The 21,282-nt window shown below is 38.7% G+C and overlaps 1 protein-coding gene and 1 long non-coding RNA gene across 10 annotated transcripts in view; both read left to right on the top strand.

Moving 5' to 3' along the window:
• The first annotated feature begins 10,706 nt into the window (after positions 1 to 10,706).
• Positions 10,707 to 16,889, top strand: LOC134316404 (uncharacterized). The gene is made up of 2 exons (XR_010013089.1): positions 10,707 to 10,909; positions 16,265 to 16,889. It is a non-coding gene; the product is annotated as an uncharacterized LOC134316404 (long non-coding RNA).
• Positions 16,890 to 19,050: 2,161 nt separating this feature from the next.
• Positions 19,051 to 21,282, top strand: part of rapgef4b (Rap guanine nucleotide exchange factor 4b) — a 58,005-nt gene continuing 55,773 nt past the window's right edge. For 8 of the 9 annotated variants that reach the window (XR_010013150.1, XM_062997584.1, XM_062997583.1 and 5 more), the window contains exon 1: positions 19,051 to 19,122. Coding sequence is in view for 7 of the 9 variants with exons in the window: in XM_062997584.1 (XP_062853654.1) it covers positions 19,055 to 19,122 (68 nt within the window). In the remaining 2 variants the exon portion in view is untranslated. The remainder of the gene's footprint in view (positions 19,123 to 21,282) is intronic. The other variant, XM_062997586.1, reaches the window with a different exon arrangement.

Genomic DNA, 21,282 nt, shown 5'->3' with positions numbered 1-21,282 from the left:
AGGTAACAAGGTCAAGAAGGCTTTCACAGGACATCAGCGCCCATCTCCCCACCGTCATCAAACCTGAGTGATCGGACAAGAGAGGCAGGACGACAGCAACCCAACATCCCTGATCACCACAAGTTTCTATGACCAAGAACCCCCAAGCTCTGCGCCTTTGTCTATACTAATCAAAAGCCTGAGAAAATAAATATGTTTTCAGTCTAGACTTAAACATTGAGACTGTGTCCGAATCCCGAACAGAGGCAGGAAGATTATTCCAAAGTTGTGGAGCTTTGTAAGAAAACGCTCTTCCACCAGCCGTGATCTTTTTAATTCTAGGAACTATAAGTAACCCTGCATTTTGTGAACGAAGTGGACGTGCTGGGTTGTAGTAATTAATAAACTCACTCAGATACTGACCATGTAGCGCTTTATAAGTTAGTAAAAGTATTTTGTAATCAATGCGAAATTTAACTGGCAGCCAGTGTAGAGACGATAGAACAGGAGTAATATGGTAAATTTTTTTAGTTCTAGTTAGCACTCGAGCTGCTGCATTTTGAACTAACTGGAGTTTGTTTAAGGATCTACCAGAGCATCCTGTTAGAAGAGCATTACAATTATCTAACCGAGAAGTTATAAACGCATGGATCAGTTTTTCGGCGTCATTAACAGATAGTATACAGTGCCTTGCAAAAGTATTCGGCCCCCTTGAACTTTTCAACCTTTTGCCACATTTCAGGCTTCAAACATAACGATATGAAATTGTAATTTTTTGTGAAGAATCAACAACAAGTGGGACACAATCGTGAAGTGGAACGAAATTTATTGGATATTTTAAACTTTTTTTAGAAATAAAAAACTAAAAAGTGGGGCGTGCAATATTATTCGGCCCCTTTACTTTCAGTGCAGCAAACTTACTCCAGAAGTTCAGTGAGGATCTCTGAATGATCCAATGTTTACCTAAATGACTGATGGTGATAAATAGAATCCACCTGTGTGTAATCAAGTCTCTGTATAAATGCACCTGCTCTGTGATAGTCTCAGAGTTCTGTTTAAAGCGCAGAGAGCATCATGAAGACCAAGGAACACACCAGGCAGGTCCGAGATACTGTTGTGGAGAAGTTTAAAGCCGGATTTGGATACAAAAAGATTTCCCAAGCTTTAAACATCTCAAGGAGCACTGTGCAAGCGATCATATTGAAATGGAAGGAGTATCAGACCACTGCAAATCTACCAAGACCCGGCCGTCCCTCTAAACTTTCAGCTCAAACAAGGAGAAGACTGATCAGAGATGCAGCCAAGAGGCCCATGATCACTCTGAATGAACTGCAGAGATCTACAGCTGAGGTGGGAGACTCTGTCCATAGGACACAATCAGTCGTACACTGCACAAATCTGGCCTTTATGGAAGAGTGGCAAGAAGAAAGCCATTTCTCAAAGATATCCATAAAAAGTCACCTGGGAGACACACCAAACATGTGGAAGAAGGTGCTCTGGTCAGATGAAACCAAAATCCAACTTTTTGGCCACAATGCAAAACGTTATGTTTGGCGTAAAAGCAACACAGCTCATCACCCTGAACACACCATCCCCACTGTCAAACATGGTGGTGGCAGCATCATGGTTTGTGCCTGCTTTTCTTCAGCAGGGACAGGGAAGATGGTTAAAATTGATGGGAAGATGGATGGAGCCAAATACAGGACCATTCTGGAAGAAAACCTGTTGCAGTCTGCAAAAGACCTGAGACTGGGACGGAGATTTATCTTCCAACAAGACAATGAACCAAAACATAAAGCAAAATCTACAATGGAATGGTTCACAAATAAACGTATCCAGGTGTTAGAATGGCCAAGTCAAAGTCCAGACCTGAATCCCATCGAGAATCTGTGGAAAGAGCTGAAAACTGCTGTTCACAAACGCTCTCCATCCAACCTCACTGAGCTCGAGCTGTTTTGCAAGGAAGAATGGGCAAAAATTTCTGTCTCTCGATGTGCAAAACTGATAGAGACACACCCCAAGCGACTTGCAGCTGTAATCGCAGCAAAAGGTGGCGCTACAAAGTATTAACGCAAGGGGGCCGAATAATATTGCACGCCCCACTTTTCAGTTTTTTATTTCTAAAAAAAGTTTAAAATATCCAATACATTTCGTTCCACTTCACGATTGTGTCCCACTTGTTGTTGATTCTTCACAAAAAATTACAATTTCATATCGTTATGTTTGAAGCCTGAAATGTGGCAAAAGGTTGAAAAGTTCAAGGGGGCCGAATACTTTTGCAAGGCACTGTATTTCTTATTGTAGAAATGTTACGCAAATGATAGAAAGCAACTCTAGTAATATTATTAACGTGTGTATCAAATGAGAGATCTGAATCTATTGTGACACCTAAGTTTTTTACATCTGGGCTGGGAGTAACAGAGAACGTGTTTAAGTTTAGCACCAGGTTAGACAACTTGTCTCTTGCAGCTTTAGAGCCAACAAGTAAAACCTCAGTTTTATCTGAATTAAGTAAAAGAAAATTACACGACATCCAGTTTTTTATGTCGTTTACACAATCTTCTATCTTACTGATTGTGTCAGTATCATTTGGTTTGGCTGATATATACAGCTGTGTGTCATCTGCATAGCAGTGAAAGTTTATGCCATGTTTATGAATAATTTCACCTAGTGGAAGCATATAGAGTGTAAATAATAGCGGTCCCAGTACCGACCCCTGTGGAACACCATACTTTACTTTTGTAGTTTCCGAGCATTTATTATTTACATAAACGAATTGAGACCGGTCAGTCAAATATGATTTGAACCAAGAGAGTGCGAGTCCTTTAACACCTACTGTATTTTCTAGCCTCTCCAGTAAAATGTTATGATCGACCGTATCAAACGCTGCACTAAGATCTAATAGAACAAGAAAAGAGACACATCCATTATCAGAAGACATTAACAACTCGTTAACTACTCTAATTAATGCGGTTTCGGTACTATGGTTGGGTCTAAATCCTGATTGAAATTTTTCATGAATACAATTTTCATTCAAATAAGAACATAGCTGTTTGGAAACGACTTTTTCTAATATCTTTGAGACAAAAGGAAGGTTTGAAATTGGCCTATAATTAGATAAAACATGTGGATCAAGATTAGGTTTTTTAATCAGGGGTTTAATAACAGCACTTTTAAACAATTTAGGTACATATCCAAGGCTAAGGGATGCATTGATTAATGTAAGCAGGGGCTCTACAATAGCTGGGAGTAAATCTTTAAGTAAACGAGTTGGAACAGGATCGAGTATACACGATGATGACTTCGATGATTTCATCAACACAGTTAGTTCATTTTGGGAGATTGGATTAAAGGAATTTAGTTGGATTAACTCGTTACTGTTATCATCACTGTTATCACCAATGCTGCTCAGAGTGAGTCCATACTTAACATTGGCAGGTGACACACTGACTCTGAAGTCGTATTTTTTCTATCTTGTCATTAAAGAATTTTAAAAAATCATCGCTGGTACAGTCAGGCGGTATATTAGATTCAGTTTCATTGGCATTTTTAGTTAATTTGGACACTGCCTCAAAAAGGAATCTGGGATTGTTTTTATTTTTCTCTATTAGGGACGAATAATATAAAGATTTAGCTTTTATAAGTGCATGTTTATACTCAGTTAGAGCATCTTTCCAAGCAATCTTATACACTTCCAGTGTAGTGTGACGCCACTTGCGTTCTAATTTCCGTGCTGCTTGTTTAAGTGCGCATGTGTGGTCATTGTACCAAGGAGCAAGTTTTTTCTCCCTAATCAGTTTAGTTTTAAGTGGGGCTACGTTATCTAAGGTTGCGCGCAATACAGTCTCTAGGTTTTGAGTTGCCTGATCTAGTTCTTTAGGTTCCGATGCTGATATATTTGGTAATTCTGGTAGGCAGTTTATGAACGCTGCTGCAGTTGCAGATGTAATAGTGCGCTTATATTTAAAACGATTTGGTTGCTGTACCTTATTGGACAGGGACACTTCATAAATTAGTAGAGAGTGATCAGAGATTAAGTCATTCTGTGGTACAATTTCCAGGTTGTCTATGTTTATACCATAAGTAAGTATTAAATCTAAGGTATGTTTACAGCGGTGAGTGGGTCCTGTTACATTTTGGGTGATGCCTAAAGATTCTAAAATAGAGTCAAACGCAGTTTTGAGTGTATTACATTTATCCTCATAATGGATATTAAAGTCACCAACAATTAAAGCTTTCTTAGTTGATAAAACTAATTTAGAAAGAAAATCGGCAAATTCGTTAAGACATTCTGAGTAAGGACCAGGGGGTCGATAAACAGTAACCAGTTTAAACATACTAGTTTTATCAGATGAACATTTATTGGCTATGTCAGAGATAAGAACTTCAAACGAGTTTGTTATGGGAGTTGATTTTACAGTGAGACCTACGTATGTGCTTGTCATAAATTGCGGCTATTCCTCCACCACGACCACTAAGACGTGGCTTATGTTCATAACTGTAACCCGGAGAAGATGCTTCATTTAAACCTAGATACTCATCAGGTCTAGCCCAGGTCTCAGTTAAACAAAGTGCACTAAGACTATTATCTGTAATTATTTCATTTACAATTACTGTTTTGCATGCAAGTGACCTGATGTTTAGAAGTCCTAACTTAGTTTAGCTTTACTATGGTTTTCATGATGCTCATTTAGATTAATTTTAATTAAGTTATTATGACATACTTTTTGATTTTGTTTTGGCTTACACCTGCCATGGTAAACAGACACAGTCTCAATGGTTTGTGACCTAAGGATTCCGGGTGACGTCCGATGGCGACTCGCAGACAGTTGGTTAGGCCTGTTAGTCTGCTGCCTGGTCTTGGCTCTGGATAGTCATTTAACACTATCTGCCGCTACACTAACGCGGTGGTAAAGCCTGTCACCTATGCTGCAAGAAATGCGAGCAGCACCCTCCCACGTGGGGTGGACACCATCCCGCTTCAAAAGACCAGGCCTTCCCTCAAAGGTGGACCAATTATCTACAAAATCAATGCAGTTTTCTGAGCACCATTTAGATCCTCAAGAGGACCTGCTGCGATGTACCGACCCCCCTTCACTGACTGTTTTTCATTCTGGGCAGTAAGACAGCCATGTTATCGCGAACTTTGTACAGACTTTTCTTGCTGCAGGAATGGAGGATTGACAGAACTTTTCCCGAACCCCAACCCAACGTCTCCACTCTCTTAGCTTAATCCCACCAATACGGCAGGACGGGTCTGCAGTGCGCGCCGGCATACTGGCTGCGAATCGCTGGGGCTGCTTGTCGTAGTTTGGTTACTTTCCTATCCCTACATCCCTAACCCGTGGCTCGTTGTGTGACTATGTTATGTTCTTATGTTTACATGTGCTTGTGTGCTGTAAGGAGCTTTTTTTCATGTTTTTTTTTTATCTCCTAATCTCCCAATGTGTTACCATTTCTTGTTTAACGATGTAAATTTCCCCATTGTGGGACTAATAAAGGATTATCTTATCTTATCTTATCTTATATATATATACAGTATATATATATATATATATATATACAGTGCCTTGCAAAAGTATTCAGCCCCCTTGAACTTTTCAACCTTTTGCCACATTTCAGGCTTCAAACATAACGATATGAAATTGTAATTTTTTGTGAAGAATCAACAACAAGTGGGACACAATCGTGAAGTGGAACGAAATTTATTGGATATTTTAAACTTTTTTTAGAAATAAAAAACTGAAAAGTGGGGCGTGCAATATTATTCAGCCCCCTTGCGTTAATACTTTGTAGCGCCACCTTTTGCTGCGATTACAGCTGCAAGTCGCTTGGGGTATGTCTCTATCAGTTTTGCACATCGAGAGACAGAAATTTTTGCCCATTCTTCCTTGCAAAACAGCTCGAGCTCAGTGAGGTTGGATGGAGAGCGTTTGTGAACAGCAGTTTTCAGCTCTTTCCACAGATTCTCGATGGGATTCAGGTCTGGACTTTGACTTGGCCATTCTAACACCTGGATACGTTTATTTGTGAACCATTTCATTGTAGATTTTGCTTTATGTTTTGGATCATTGTCTTGTTGGAAGATAAATCTCCGTTCCAGTCTCAGGTCTTTTGCAGACTGCAACAGGTTTTCTTCCAGAATAATCCTGTATTTGGCTCCATCCATCTTCCCATCAATTTTAACCATCTTCCCTGTCCCTGCTGAAGAAAAGCAGGCCCAAACAATGATGCTGCCACCACCATGTTTGACAGTGGGGATGGTGTGTTCAGGGTGATGAGCTGTGTTGCTTTTACGCCAAACATAACATTTTGCATTGTGGCCAAAAAGTTCGATTTTGGTTTCATCTGACCAGAGCACCTTCTTCCACATGTTTGGTGTGTCTCCCAGGTGACTTTTTATGGATATCTTTGAGAAATGGCTTTCTTCTTGCCACTCTTCCATAAAGGCCAGATTTGTGCAGTGTACGACTGATTGTGTCCTATGGACAGAGTCTCCCACCTCAGCTGTAGATCTCTGCAGTTCATTCAGAGTGATCATGGGCCTCTTGGCTGCATCCCTGATCAGTCTTCTCCTTGTTTGAGCTGAAAGTTTAGAGGGACGGCCGGGTCTTGGTAGATTTGCAGTGGTCTGATACTCCTTCCATTTCAATATGATCGCTTGCACAGTGCTCCTTGAGATGTTTAAAGCTTGGGAAATCTTTTTGTATCCAAATCCGGCTTTAAACTTCTCCACAACAGTATCTCGGACCTGCCTGGTGTGTTCCTTGGTCTTCATGATGCTCTCTGCGCTTTAAACAGAACTCTGAGACTGTCACAGAGCAGGTGCATTTATACGGAGACTTGATTACACACAGGTGGATTCTATTTATCACCATCAGTCATTTAGGTCAACTTTGGATCATTCAGAGATCCTCACTGAACTTCTGGAGTGAGTTTGCTGCACTGAAAGTAAAGGGGCTGAATAATATTGCACGCCCCACTTTTTAGTTTTTTATTTCTAAAAAAAAGTTTAAAATATCCAATAAATTTTGTTCTACTTCACGATTGTGTCCCACTTGTTGTTGATTCTTCACAAAAAATTACAATTTCATATCGTTATGTTTGAAGCCTGAAATGTGGCAAAAGGTTGAAAAGTTCAAGGGGGCTGAATACTTTTGCAAGGCACTGTATATATACAGTGTATCACAAAAGTGAGTACACCCCTCACATTTCTGCAAATATTTCATTATATCTTTTCATGGGACAACACTATAGACATGAAACTTGGATATAACTTAGAGTAGTCAGTGTACAGCTTGTATAGCAGTGTAGATTTACTGTCTTCTGAAAATAACTCAACACACAGCCATTAATGTCTAAATAGCTGGCAACATAAGTGAGTACACCCCACAGTGAACATGTCCAAATTGTGCCCAAATGTGTCGTTGTCCCTCCCTGGTGTCATGTGTCAAGGTCCCAGGTGTAAATGGGGAGCAGGGCTGTTAAATTTGGTGTTTTGGGTACAATTCTCTCATACTGGCCACTGGATATTCAACATGGCACCTCATGGCAAAGAACTCTCTGAGGATGTGAGAAATAGAATTGTTGCTCTCCACAAAGATGGCCTGGGCTATAAGAAGATTGCTAACACCCTGAAACTGAGCTACAGCATGGTGGCCAAGGTCATACAGCGGTTTTCCAGGACAGGTTCCACTCGGAACAGGCTTCGCCAGGGTCGACCAAAGAAGTTGAGTCCACGTGTTCGGCGTCATATCCAGAGGTTGGCTTTAAAAAATAGACACATGAGTGCTGCCAGCATTGCTGCAGAGGTTGAAGACGTGGGAGGTCAGCCTGTCGGTGCTCAGACCATACACCGCACACTGCATCAACTCGGTCTGCATGGTCGTCATCCCAGAAGGAAGCTGACGCACAAGAAAGCCTGCAAACAGTTTGCTGAAAACAAGCAGTCCAAGAACATGGATTACGGGAATGCCCTGTGGTCTGACGAGACCAAGATAAACTTGTTTGGCTCAGATGGTGTCCAGCATGTGTGGCGGCGCCCTGGTGAGAAGTACCAAGACAACTGTATCTTGCCTACAGTCAAGCATGGTGGTGGTAGCATCATGGTCTTGGGCTGCATGAGTGTTGCTGGCACTGGGGAGCTGCGGTTCATTGAGGGAAACATGAATTCCAACATGTACTGTGACATTCTGAAACAGAGCATGATCCCCTCCCTTCGAAAACTGGATAACGACCCCAAACACAACCTCCAAGATGACAACTGCCTTGCTGAGGAAGCTGAAGGTAAAGGTGATGGACTAAACCCAATTGAGCACCTGTGGCGCATCCTCAAGTGGAAGGTGGAGGAGTTCAAGGTGTCTAACATCCACCAGCTCCGTGATGTCATCATGGAGGAGTGAAAGAGGATTCCAGTCGCAACCTGTGCAGCTCTGGTGAATTCCATGCCCAGGAGGGTTAAGGCAGTGCTGGATAATAATGGTGGTCACACAAAATATTGACACTTTGGGCACAATTTGGACATGTTCACTGTGGGGTGTACTCACTTATGTTGCCAGCCATTTAGACATTAATGGCTGTGTGTTGAGTTATTTTCAGAAGACAGTAAATCTACACTGCTATACAAGTTGTACACTGACTACTCTAAGTTATATCCAAGTTTTATTTCTATAGTGTTGTCCCATGAAAAGATATAATAAAATATTTGCATAAATGTGAGGGGTGTACTCACTTTTGTGATACACTGTATATGTGTATATATATGTGTATATATATGTGTATATACAGTATATGTATATATATATATATATATCTCTCACACACACCGATGAGGCATAACATTATGACCACTGTCCATTTTATAAGCTCCACTTACCATATAGAAGCACTTTGTAGTTCTACAATTACTGACTGTAGTCCATCTATTTCTCTGCATATACTGGTGCTGGTCATAGAATTAGAATATCATGAAAAAGTTTATTTATTTCAGTAATTCCATTCAAAAAGTGCAACTTGTATATTATATTCATTCATTACACACAGACTGATATATTTCAAATGTTTATTTCTTTTAATGTTGATGATTATAACGGACAACTAATGAAAACCCCAAATTCAGTATCTCAGAAAATTAGAATATTGTGACAAGGTACAATATTGCAGACACCTGGTGCCACACTCTAATCAGCTAATTAACTCAAAACACCTTCAAAGGCCTTTAAATGGTCTCTCAGTCTAGTTCTGTAGGCTACACAATCATGGGGAAGACTGCTGACTTGACAGTTGTCCAAAAGACAACCATTGACACCTTGCACAAGGAGGGCACAAAAGGTCATTGCTAAAGAGGCTGGCTGTTCACAGAGCTCTGTGTCCAAGCACATTAATAGAGAGGCGAAGGGAAGGAAAAGATGTGGTAGAAAAAGTGTACAAGCAATAGGGATAACCGCACCCTGGAGAGGATTGTGAAACAAAACCCATTCAAAAATGTGGGGGAGATTCACAAAGAGTGGACTGCAGCTGGAGTCAGTGCTTCAAGAACCACCACGCACAGACGTATGCAAGACATGGGTTTCAGCTGTCGCATTCCTTGTGTCAAGCCACTCTTGAACAAGAGACGGCATCAGAAGCGTCTCGCCTGGGCTAAAGACAAAAAGGACTGCTGAGTGGTCCAAAGTTATGTTCTCTGATGAAAGTAAATTTTGCATTACCTTTGGAAATCAAGGTCCCAGAGTCTGGAGGAAGAGAGGAGAGGCACAGAATCCACGTTGCTTGAGGTCCAGTGTAAAGTTTCCAGTCAGTGATGGTTTGGAGTGCCATGTCATCTGCTGGTGTTGGTCCACTGTGTTTTCTGAGGTCCAAGGTCAACACAGCCGTCTACCAGGAAGTTTTAGAGCACTTCATGCTTCCTGCTGCTGACCAACTTTATGCAGATGCAGATTTCATTTTCCAACAGGACTTGGCACCTGCACACAGTGCCAAAGCTACCAGTACCTGATTTAAGGACCATGGTATCCCTGTTCTTAATTGGCCAGCAAACTCGCCTGACCTTAACCCCATAGAAAATCTATGGGGTATTGTGAAGAGGAAGATGCGATACGCCAGACCCAACAATTCAGAAGAGCTGAAGACCACTATCAGCGCAACCTGGGCTCTCATAACACCTGAGCAGTGCCACAGACTGATGGACTCCATGCCACGCCACATTGCTGCAGTAATCCAGGCAAAAGGAGCCCCAACTAAGTATTGAGTGCTGTACATGCTCATACTTTTCATGTTCATACTTTTCAGTTGGCCAACATTTCTAAAAATCCTTTTTTTTGTATTGGTCTTAAGTAATATTCTAATTTTCTGAGATACTGAATTTGGGGTTTTCATTAGTTGTCAGTTATAATCATCAACATTAAAAGAAATAAACATTTGAAATATATCAGTCTGTGTGTAATGAATGAATATAATATACAAGTTTCACTTTTTGAATGGAATTACTGAAATAAATCAACTTTTTTTATGATATTCTAATTTTATGACCAGCACCAGTATATGTAGTGCACTGATATAACACATTTGTTTTGTGAACACTTTTAAACTAGGGTCTGACATGGTGTGGAGTAGCTTGGCGACGTATGTATGATGTTACGGTCACTGTACTAATTACAGTAAACTCAGTAACACATGACGTGAACGAAGACGTGTGAGGCTTTTAATTTGACAGTTGGCTTAGTGTATAATCAAGAGAGGGAAGGTCAAGGTGGCAGCGCATATAAACTCGTTATTAGAGGAATAACAGCAATAATTTAAATAAAAAAACACTACATTATGTCATTTGATGCTGTGAAATGGTATAGGCGCACATCACTCATGTATGCAGTCGGAATTTGGACTTTGTTTGGGGCCTGTGTGTTTTACAAATCTTACAAACACGACTCACCAGGTAAGTCAGATTTAGCAAGCTAGCTACTTTAATACACCAGTAATAACATTTACTATTCAAATGAAGGCCATACACTACGATTTTCATTTTTCTTTGCTAAATCCCGTATGAATTAAATGATATTTTCTGTATAGTCTGAGAGATAAACGATGCTTGATAAATGTTTGATAGAAGTATTGCCACGTGAGAAACTGGACTGCTTGTGTAAGCAGTGTAACTATTCGATGCTAAAATTAGAAGTTTTGTATAGCCAGTTGTCACATGATAAACAAATTACTACAGCACTTCAAGCGATATAGTTTATCACAGTGAACGAATATTTTTGGGTCAAATTCCTAACCGTGGTAAAGTTATTGTATATTGGATATTCGCCTGACATTTGAATTTCTTTCTCGCAAATATACTTCCAAAATGAATACAACTGCATAAACTGACTGCCGTAAACAAGGAACAAACTACAACCGAATATATTTCATAAAGTTCTTCTGTTAATTTGAAGTTAATGATATTTCTTAAATTGAGAGGTTTATCTGCGTTGAAAAACTAAGGGAACGTCTAAAAAGTGCACGTAGCCGAGTTGTAGTTCTTGCCAGTAACATGCACCATTCGCTATAACTGTATTAAGTACTACTGTAAAGTACTACAGTATAGGTACAGTTAAAAAAAAAGTAAATCACTATAAAATTATTTTACAGTAAATTACAAAATGTATGAAAATAGTACAAATATAAAAAACGTAAATTTTAATATAGTGGAGGTGATAGTAGTTACCTAGTGGGTTGTACTACTCAATACAACTGCATTATAGAAAAAAATCCTACAGTATGGGCACAGTAATAAATCATATAAACTTTCTACATGATATGATTTACTACTGTACCCATCATGTAGGACTTTTATTTTATAATGCAGCTGTAGAAAGTAGTACATCCCACTAGGTAACTACTACAACCTTTGTTACATTGCAATTTACGTTTGTCGATTTTTGTCAATTTTGTACATTTGATGTATTATTGTACCCAAACAGTAGAACCTTTATTTTATAATGCGATTGAAGTAAGTAGTACCACCCACTAAGTAACTACTACAAAGTTTATTATATTAAATTTTTCATTCCTCGAATTTTGTAAAAAAAAAATTTACATTTTATGATTGATCATTGTACCCATACTGTTGGACTTTTATTTTGTTTTGCAGCTGTGGTAAGTAGTACAGTCCACTAGGTAAATACTACAACCTTTGTTATATTAAATTTTATGATTTAATATTTTTGTTATTTATTTTTATATGTTTTACTGTACCCAAGTTGTATGACTTTTATTTTGTCATGCAGTTAGGACCTTTATTATGTAATGCAATGTAGTTAGTAGAACAAGTAATTAAGTAACTACTGTACTACAATTTTTCAAATAATGTACTACAAAGTTTGTGAAATTTATGTTTTTATATATTTTTTAATTTTTACATCATATGATCTATTACTATACCCAAGCTGTAGGACTTGCAGTTGTAGTAAGAAGCACAAGTGACTAGGTAACTACTACAACCTTTGTTGTATTCAAATGTATTTTTTTTTTTTTTATTCTTTATTGCTGTACCCATACTGTAATACAGTGGTACCTTGAAACTCAACATCAATTGGTTCTGGGAGTGGCGTTGTGTGTAAAAGTTGATTTTTAAGGTATTTTTATAAGAATGTATGGTAAACCTGTTAATGTGTTCCATGGTTCCGTGGAACAGCATAGATTTTAGGCTAATGTAAAATAATAGGATTGTTTTTGACACTTCTACACTGAAAATAACACAAATATAATATAAAAACACTGAAATACAATTAAAAACAGTTAAAAACCAATGAAAAATACAATAAAACCTGTACTTTAGCTTAACTTCTTTATTGTTTCCTTATGCTTAATTAATAATTAGTTATGAGCAGTAATAATTAAAAGATATTTTGTGTTCCTGTGTCGTTCTTTTAATACTTTAAAACACATTAAACTTTTCTTTAATGATAAGCGTTTTAGACTCTCTGAAAAGCGGATTCTCACAATTTCTCAGAACCTCGCCCTGTAACACATGTTTAAAAGTGAAACAGTGAGGAAAATCCAGATAAACACAGATACATGTGGACGCTTTCAGACTGGTTTTGACGGTTATTCCACACAAATGCAGATTTGTCTCCTATTCAGACTTTGATGACGTTTTACTGCACCGCTCAAGCCGAGCGATGAACAAAGCGGCAGTCGCACGCACATTGAGTTTAAGGAAAACGTTGAGTTTAAGGGTTCTAGTTTTCTCAATGAAGGTTGAGTTTCAAAGATTTTGAGTTCAGGGGACGTTGAGTTACAAGGTACCACTGTACTTTACTGTCATACTTGATACAACCCCAAATCAGAAAAAGTTGGGACAGTATGGAAAATGCAAGGTTACTTACATTTACTTTGACTTTTATTTGATTGCAGACAGTTTGAACCCAAGATATTTTATGTTCTGTCTGCTCAACTTCATTTCATTTGTTAATATACCTCCATTCCTGCATTTCAGGCCTGCAACACATTCCAAAAAAAAGTTGGGACGGGGGCAATTTAGGGTTAGTAATGAGGTGAAAAAACTAAATAATGATGCGATTCCAAACAGGTGATGTCAACAAGTGATTGTAATCATGGTTTGGTACAAAAGCAGCATCCAGGAAAGGCTGAGTCTTTGATGGGCAAAGTGGACAGAGGCTCTCCAGTTTGTCAACAAATGTGTGAAAAAATTATTGAAATGTTTAAAACAATGTACCTCAAAGAAAGATTAGAAGGGTTTTGCATAATATCATTAAACGATTCAAGGAATCTAAAGGAATTTCAGTGCGTAAAGGCCAATTGCGTAAAGGCCAATGGCGCAAGCTTGAGCTGAACGCCCGTGATTTTCTATCCCTCAAACGGCACTGCATCAAGAACCACCACTCAAGAATAGCTGATATAACCACATGAGCAAGGAATTATTTTGTCAAGCACTACAATGTGGAGTTGCACAAATGCCACTTAATACTTTACTGTGCAAAAAAGAAGCCTCATGCTAACCATGTCTAGAAGCAGTGTCAACTTCTCTGGGCTAGGAGGCATCTAGGATAACCCATCACACAGTGGAAACGTGTTTTGTGGTCAGATGAATCAGCATTCCAGGTCTTTTTTGGAAAAAATGGACACAGTGTGCTTCGGACCAAAGACGAAAAGGACCATCCAGACTGTTACCAGCAACAAATCCAAAAGCCCGGGTCTGTCATGGTATGGAGCTGTGTCAGTGCCTTTGGCAAAGGTCATTTACACTTCTGTGATAGCAGCATTAATGCAGAAAAGTACATTGAGATCTTTTCCAGGAACGTTCATGCATTTTCCAACATGACAATGCAAAACCACATGCTGCACACATTAAAAAGGCATGGCTGCGAAAGAAGAGGGTCTGCAGTCCTGACCTGTCCCAAATAGAGATTGTGTGGAGAATTTTTTAACAAAAAAAGCAACATCAACTACCCCATAACGTTAAGACGTGTTTGCAGGAAAAAATGGGACAAAATACAAGCTGAAACACAATCACTTGGTATCCTCGGTGACAAAACGTCTTAAGTGTGGTGAAAAAAAAATGGCAACATTACAAAGTGGTAAATGCTTTACTGTCCCAACTGTTTGTGGAATGTGTTGCAGGCCTGAAATGCAGGAATGGATGTTTATTAATAAATGAAGTTGAACAGACAAAATATGAAATATCTCAGGTTCATTCTGTCTGCAATGAAATTAAAATCAAAGTAAATGTAAAAAAAACATTTACTATTTTATTATTAGCATTTTCCATGCTGTCCCAACTTTTTCTGATTTGGGGTTGTACAATTGTAGTGAATGGTACATGTTACTGGCTAACTACTACAACTCGGCTTCATTCACCTTTTAGACAATCGACACAGAGAAATCTCTCATTTAAGAAAAAGTGTTAACTAAAAATTAACAGAAGATTTAACAGAAACATTAACAGAAGTTTACTGCAGAGTCAGTTTAGGCAGTTTTATTCATTTTTAGTCCCCAGCCCCCTCATGCTGCTCGTGTGAGGCGAGCGAATGAGGCACCTTGTTTGCCGTGAGGTACGACCTGTGTTTGCAAAGAAAGGGACAGTCTGCTGAGTACAAGACTTTTGGAAATATAAACATAAAGACCTTCCCTCATCCATTCCTAAACAGCAACAAGGCGGTCATCCAATGTCATGACTTAGGAGACATGGAAAAGGAAGACATGGGAAAAGAACTGGCTTTCTAAGAAGCGAGTGTCGTAAGAAGAATTACAATCAATAGGCAAGATAAAATCATACAAACCAGCACGTACATTAGAACTAGGGCTCTACTAAATTGAAAACGTTTTTCAAAAATCACAGATTTTACAGACCGGAATTGAATGAGGCCAAAAAATGTAATGTGGTCCGATCCAACAGACGAGCTACTGTAGCTCAAATTGCTGAAGAAGTTAATGCTGGTTCTGATAGAAAGGTGTCAGCATACACAGTGTATCACAGTTTGTTGTGTATGGGGCTGCATAGCCGCAGACTAGTTAGGGTGCCCATGCTGACCCCTGTCCACCGCCGAAAGTGCCAAAAATGGGCACGCGAGCATCAAAACTGGACCACGGAGCAATGGAAAAGGGTGGCCTGGTCTGATGAATCACGTTTTCTTTAACATCATGTGGATGGCCGGTTGCGTGTGCGTCGCTTACCTGGGGAACACATTTACATTTTCAACATTTAGCAGACATTTTTTTATCCAAAGCAACTTACAATTATGACTGAACACAATTTTGAGCAATGAAGGGTTAAGGGCCTTGCTCAGGGGCCCAACAGTGGCAACCTGGCGGTGGTGGGGCTTGAACTGGCAACCTTCTGATTACTAGTCCAGTACCTTAACCACTGAGCTATCACTGCCCTCTCACACAGCTATCACACTCATGGCACCAGGATGCACTATGGGAAGAAGGCAAGACGGCGGAGGCAATCAGATCAATCAGTGCACACATGGTATTGCTAATGGTTGCTTGGGAGTGGTAGTTATGCTAGCACTGAGATTAACAGCTTAAAAATAGCAACCAAAATATTTCAGAAACTACCTGGGATACCATTGCAAACACTTAGCTTTAATACCCTCCAGGAAGACAACGGTTTTTATAGCAAACAGCAAACATACCATCTTAAACACTCTTGCAAACACAAATGATATCTAATTGATCAATTCTAGATATGTACATGTAAAGTTTGCATTACATGTAATTTTATTTTATTTTGTACTAAGTGTGGATTGTAGAACTTTCATGGGCATCTGTTTTTCTCTTTCAGTGAGAATATCTGAAGAAAAAAAAAACACAGCTACTAATGTGAAAGCAGTAAAATCATCTCACATAGCTAAAATATCCTACAAAGAAGATTTTGTGCCATATTCCACAAGACTTTTAAAACTCCTCGGACTTACAGCTGACAGCTCTTCAGAAAGTCAAGTTACAAAAAAATAAAATGGACAAAACTTAAGCTTGAGGATTTAGAATTGCTAACAGAAATACCCTTTTGTTCCAGTTTACTCAATGTCTGCATTCTAATCTATTATACAGTTTAATAGAATATGTAAAGAGTTTTTTTTCAATGAAACCAACAAATAATACTGATCCAGCTCAAATACTTTCTGTTTATTCAATTGTGTGTATTTGAAATTTATATTGTTTACATTGTCAGTGTTTGAGTCCATAAACTTAAATAAAATTAAATCGGACAACATGACATCTTTGCTAAGCATAACAATCTGCCAACTAAAATCCATCAGTCAACAGTAATGGTCTTGTAATCAGGACAAAACGTGTGTAAAGCCACACTGTGCAGCCATGATGTGCAGAATGTTGTAGTTGGTCAGCCTAAACATTATTTTTTAGTACTTTTGTCAGTTAATTAAAAGTTCAAGAGAATTACTACATTATTCATTCTTGGTTTTATTGCATTTTACTTTTCTGTGAATGGAATTTGTTCTAAAATAACAACAAATAAAATTGTGTGTTTGATTTATAGTAACTTATACTACCTATAGGATTAGTGCATGTAAGCAACTAACATTTGTGAAGACTGATGTCAGTACTTTTAAGAGTATTGCATGTATGTAGTATTTAAAGAACTTTAAATATTTTACAATACAAACCCCATTTACTGAAAAATTGGGACATTTTGTAAAATGCAAAAAAAAAAACAAGAAATGTCTTGAGATTTCTGCCAATGAACTTGTGTGTTTATTGAATATGTACAAATTTAGAATTAGATTCCTGTACCACCAAAAAAGTTAATGCCTTAAATGGTGATTCTTTGTTGATCTGTTTACATCAAACTCAAGAAAATGTAGACTGAAAACTGCATAAACCGCCACTGATCTCTGTTCCACCTGTGTACAATGGTGTATGCAGTTTTCCTCCTGGGGTCTACAATCTCCTTGCTCTTGTTTATGTTTAGAAAGAGGTTGTTATCCTGACTGACACCAGTGTACAAGATCTGCTACTTTCTCCTGCTACTCCTGTAGTGTAATATCTGTATTATGTGTACTGTCTTTTTGCCTCTTTGATTCACGCAGGTCATATATGGCTGCTTTGCAGTCTTCAGCATTGACTGAGACAAATGCAGTCGAGTGGGCATGCAGCATGGAATGAACTTCTCAGTTTATTTAGGGTTTTGGGTCGGGGTCGTTTCTGCAGCGTTTAGTGTTAACAATAGCCTCAATGCAGTTGCTGATGTAGCCAGTTACTTCAGAAGCATAGGGCTCTAAGTCAACAATACAGTCCTCTCTCAAAGCAGCAGTTCAAAACACATCCCAGTTCGTGCTGTAAAAGCAGTCGTGATGAATCACATCAGTTTCTTCATTTCACACCCTAACAGTTTTACTAACTGTGGGAGCTCACTTGAGGAGTTGTCTGTATGAAGGGTGGAAAAACAAGGAAATGTGATTGGACTGTCCGAAGTGTCAAGGCACTGCCTTGTAAGCTCCTTTTACATCGCTGTGGATTTGGTCAAGAATGCTTCTCTCCCTTGTCGGAAAACGTACATGTTGGTGATATTTGTGGAGAACAGTCTTGAGGTTACAGTGGTTGAAATCGCCTGCTGAGATAAACATGACATCCAGATCTGCAGTCTCTTGTTTACTGAGTGCATCATTCAGTAGCCCCAGTGCTGCAGCGAAATGTAAAATGTGGTGAAATGTAAACAGCCAGTATAAACACTGTGCTAAACTCCCTCAGCAGATTAAAAGGTCTACACTTCACCATCAACAGTTGGTGAACTGCTGAACAGTGTTTTTCGACAGTCTGTACATCCGAACACCACCTGTTGTTCATGTAGACACACGCCACCGCCTTTGTTCTTTCCCGGTGCTGAGGTGCAGTCCAGTGCAGGTGAACAGAGGTGAAGAGGTGCAGGTGAACCGGTAAACTGGTCCTAGTGGAACATTGTGTCAGTATGTACTTGTGTATAGCTAAAATGACTCCTGAATCAATTGCACTTTGCTTGCACCATGTGTTGTAGTAAACCGTGATGGATTAGGATTGATTGTGTATGTACAGCCCCATTCGCCACACCCTAAATTCAGTAGAGGGTTGTAATTGGACAGTGATTGATTTTAATTTTTTCATAAATTTTTTACTGGCTGAAATACAAAGCTCATTGGAAGAAGCGAACCGTAAAATGCAATACAGCTGCAATGCAATTTAAGTTCTATTTAGTTCTAACATGAATTCAACATTTAATTTTTTTAAATGCAACCATACATGTAGTGGTTTTTAAAAGGTCAATGCATTGTTTACTTCTCATTTTGTCACCTGTATCGCACGTCACTATGGAAAAGGAATGAGGTGTGCATTGCATTTCACATTTTTCCACTGTGGTGATTGTAATTTTAATTTACACTAATTTTTCATTTTAACCAGACATTTGGTATAAAATGTTCCTTTTTTGTTTCGCTGAGAAGACAAACTGGCTCTATTCCGCGAGAATATAGCTGACGGCAGAGGTAGGGTTGGGTTGAAGGGTGGGGACTCCAGTTGCAGACTAAAGCCGCTGTTAAAGTGAAGCTCGACGCACCATTTTTTACCAGTCTAGCAGAAGATGGTAGCAGTGCGCATCTCCGCCCAGTCTGTTACGTCTGCCGACTGGATTGTCTGTCTTGATAAAAGGTAAGCAAAATGCATTCAGGCGTTTTACCAGGGCAGTTTAAGTGGTAAGGTTACAGCGTGGAACGAGTCAGCCATCAGTGTGCTTTTACTTTACGACATTTATATTTACGATTTAGTTGTCTGGCTTTTGAGTCTTACGCGTTGACCCATTTGTCACTTGAGTATTTTCCAAACGAACGGCTATACACTATGGTAAAATGTTTAACGTAGGTTCAATGTTTCACAGTCTTCGTTTTTAATATAATTGGCTTTTATTAAGGATTTTTACATTAGTTATACGCGGGTTAACAAATTAATTCCACTGTAAATCGTTTTTGGTCAGTGCGACGACACAACAGCTTGGCCAGGCGGTCCGAATCCCTCGCCTCACTGGTTTAATTTCGAAAAAAATAACCGGGAAAAGGATGTTCATTGTTTTATTCGTCTACTAAAATACTCGTAGTATTTACACACGCCCAAGCGCCGGTTAATCTCTACTCTCGATAATTGTCTCATCGCTATGTCTCCCCTAATGCTATTTTATTGATATTTTACAATGACTGGGAGCTGCTGATGTCCTTGCTGGAATTTTTAAATCTAGCGTGAAGAAATTGCAATGAAATAAGTCATTACTGCATCCTTTGCTGTTATATCTGTGCTATTAGCACTGAAAGACTTGGTACCAGTAGCGAACAAACCGACCCCATGCTGTATAAAAAAATCTTAAAATGCCTACTTAATATAAATAATTTTTATAAAGCATATTTTAGTTGTTTTCTTAAAAACACAAAAAAGACATTTTGATAAATTATACTTTTTATATTTTGAAATATTACAAGAATATATTTGTCTTAGTATTGATCATTTTATGGCAAACAAGTAAAAAAAACATTTACACTGGCCACTTAGAATTCGACAAAGGGGCTTCTTTAATTTAACCCTTTACATTCTGACACAAACTGAATAAGGAGTTATGAATTCTTCATTTGTTTAGACTTGTGTAGGTATGTGTAAATGTTTATTTTAAAATTATAATTAGATAAAATAAAACTAGAACTTATTACACTTTCAAATTATTATGCTAGTGAAATAGACCACTGAAGTCGTGTCGTCATTTTGTAGGCCACGCCATGTTGTTATGCCCATATTTGGTAACCCGAGTCTAAGAGAAATTTTGAATGGGAAATATGAATGGAGATTTAGAAAATTGTCTCTCTCGCATCCTGTAGTCATAAAAAATGTTCCAAAGCTGTTACGTTTTGTTTTATGGAGATTCCACTGTCTATTATTACTGGATCCTCTGAATTATGAAGTCGTTAAAGAGTCAATGTAAGCTACTGCGCACTGAATTGACGTCACTAAACTGGAAGCCTCTTAATGTTTTCTTTTTTTTTCTTTTATAAGCCTCTTAAATAACCGCACGAAGCAGCGCGATTCACCAGTGTAACAGTGGAGTGATATTCACAAGTTTTGGTTGATATTTTTAGTAGCTAGCTACATTAAAGTAGAAAGCGAGGATGGTTGGGTGTTATGCTTTTGGTTGTACTCAACAAACGCGGGCCGCTCTTTCAGTCAATTCGATTGGTGTAGTTCAGTGACGTCTAATTAATGCGCAGTAGCATTAGCTTACGTGTAGCATTATTAGTATTCGCTTGTTAAGTGTGACGTCACGCGTCATTTCCGGGGCCAAACGAACCTAATCGCAAACGCAAACAACTATGGCTAAACCTGTGAACCTTTTTATATATATATTGTAAGATCCATATTGCACTAATTGTAATGATCTATGTTTATTGTCATAAATATTTTCTGTTTGGTTAAAGAATACTTATTTGAGGTGACTTGGTATTTCAGCTATTGATGATTTTTCCTGGTAATCAGTGTATGCTGTTATTCATTATTCCTCTTCGGTGGAGCCTGCGGGGGGCAGAATTGTACTGACTCTATATACCGACAATATTTATCAAATATACGGAAAGAAAGAGGACGTGGAGCAACAGATTTATGATCGTAGTTTTGTTTATAATACGCCAATTGCGAACATAGTGAGTTTTTATAAGAAACTTGGATTAACGGATGAGTCAATGTAAGAAGAAAGTTAAAATAAATTCTGTTTGTGGAAAACTTAAGGAACTCGTGTTGCTGTCGTTGGAAATTGGATTTACAAACATTACCCGAGTC

This window comes from Trichomycterus rosablanca, chromosome 6 (genome assembly GCF_030014385.1).
Source record: "Trichomycterus rosablanca isolate fTriRos1 chromosome 6, fTriRos1.hap1, whole genome shotgun sequence".
Taxonomy (NCBI): domain Eukaryota; kingdom Metazoa; phylum Chordata; class Actinopteri; order Siluriformes; family Trichomycteridae; genus Trichomycterus; species Trichomycterus rosablanca.
Note: the sequence above shows the minus strand (reverse complement) of the source record. Positions and strands in the feature narration are given on the sequence as shown.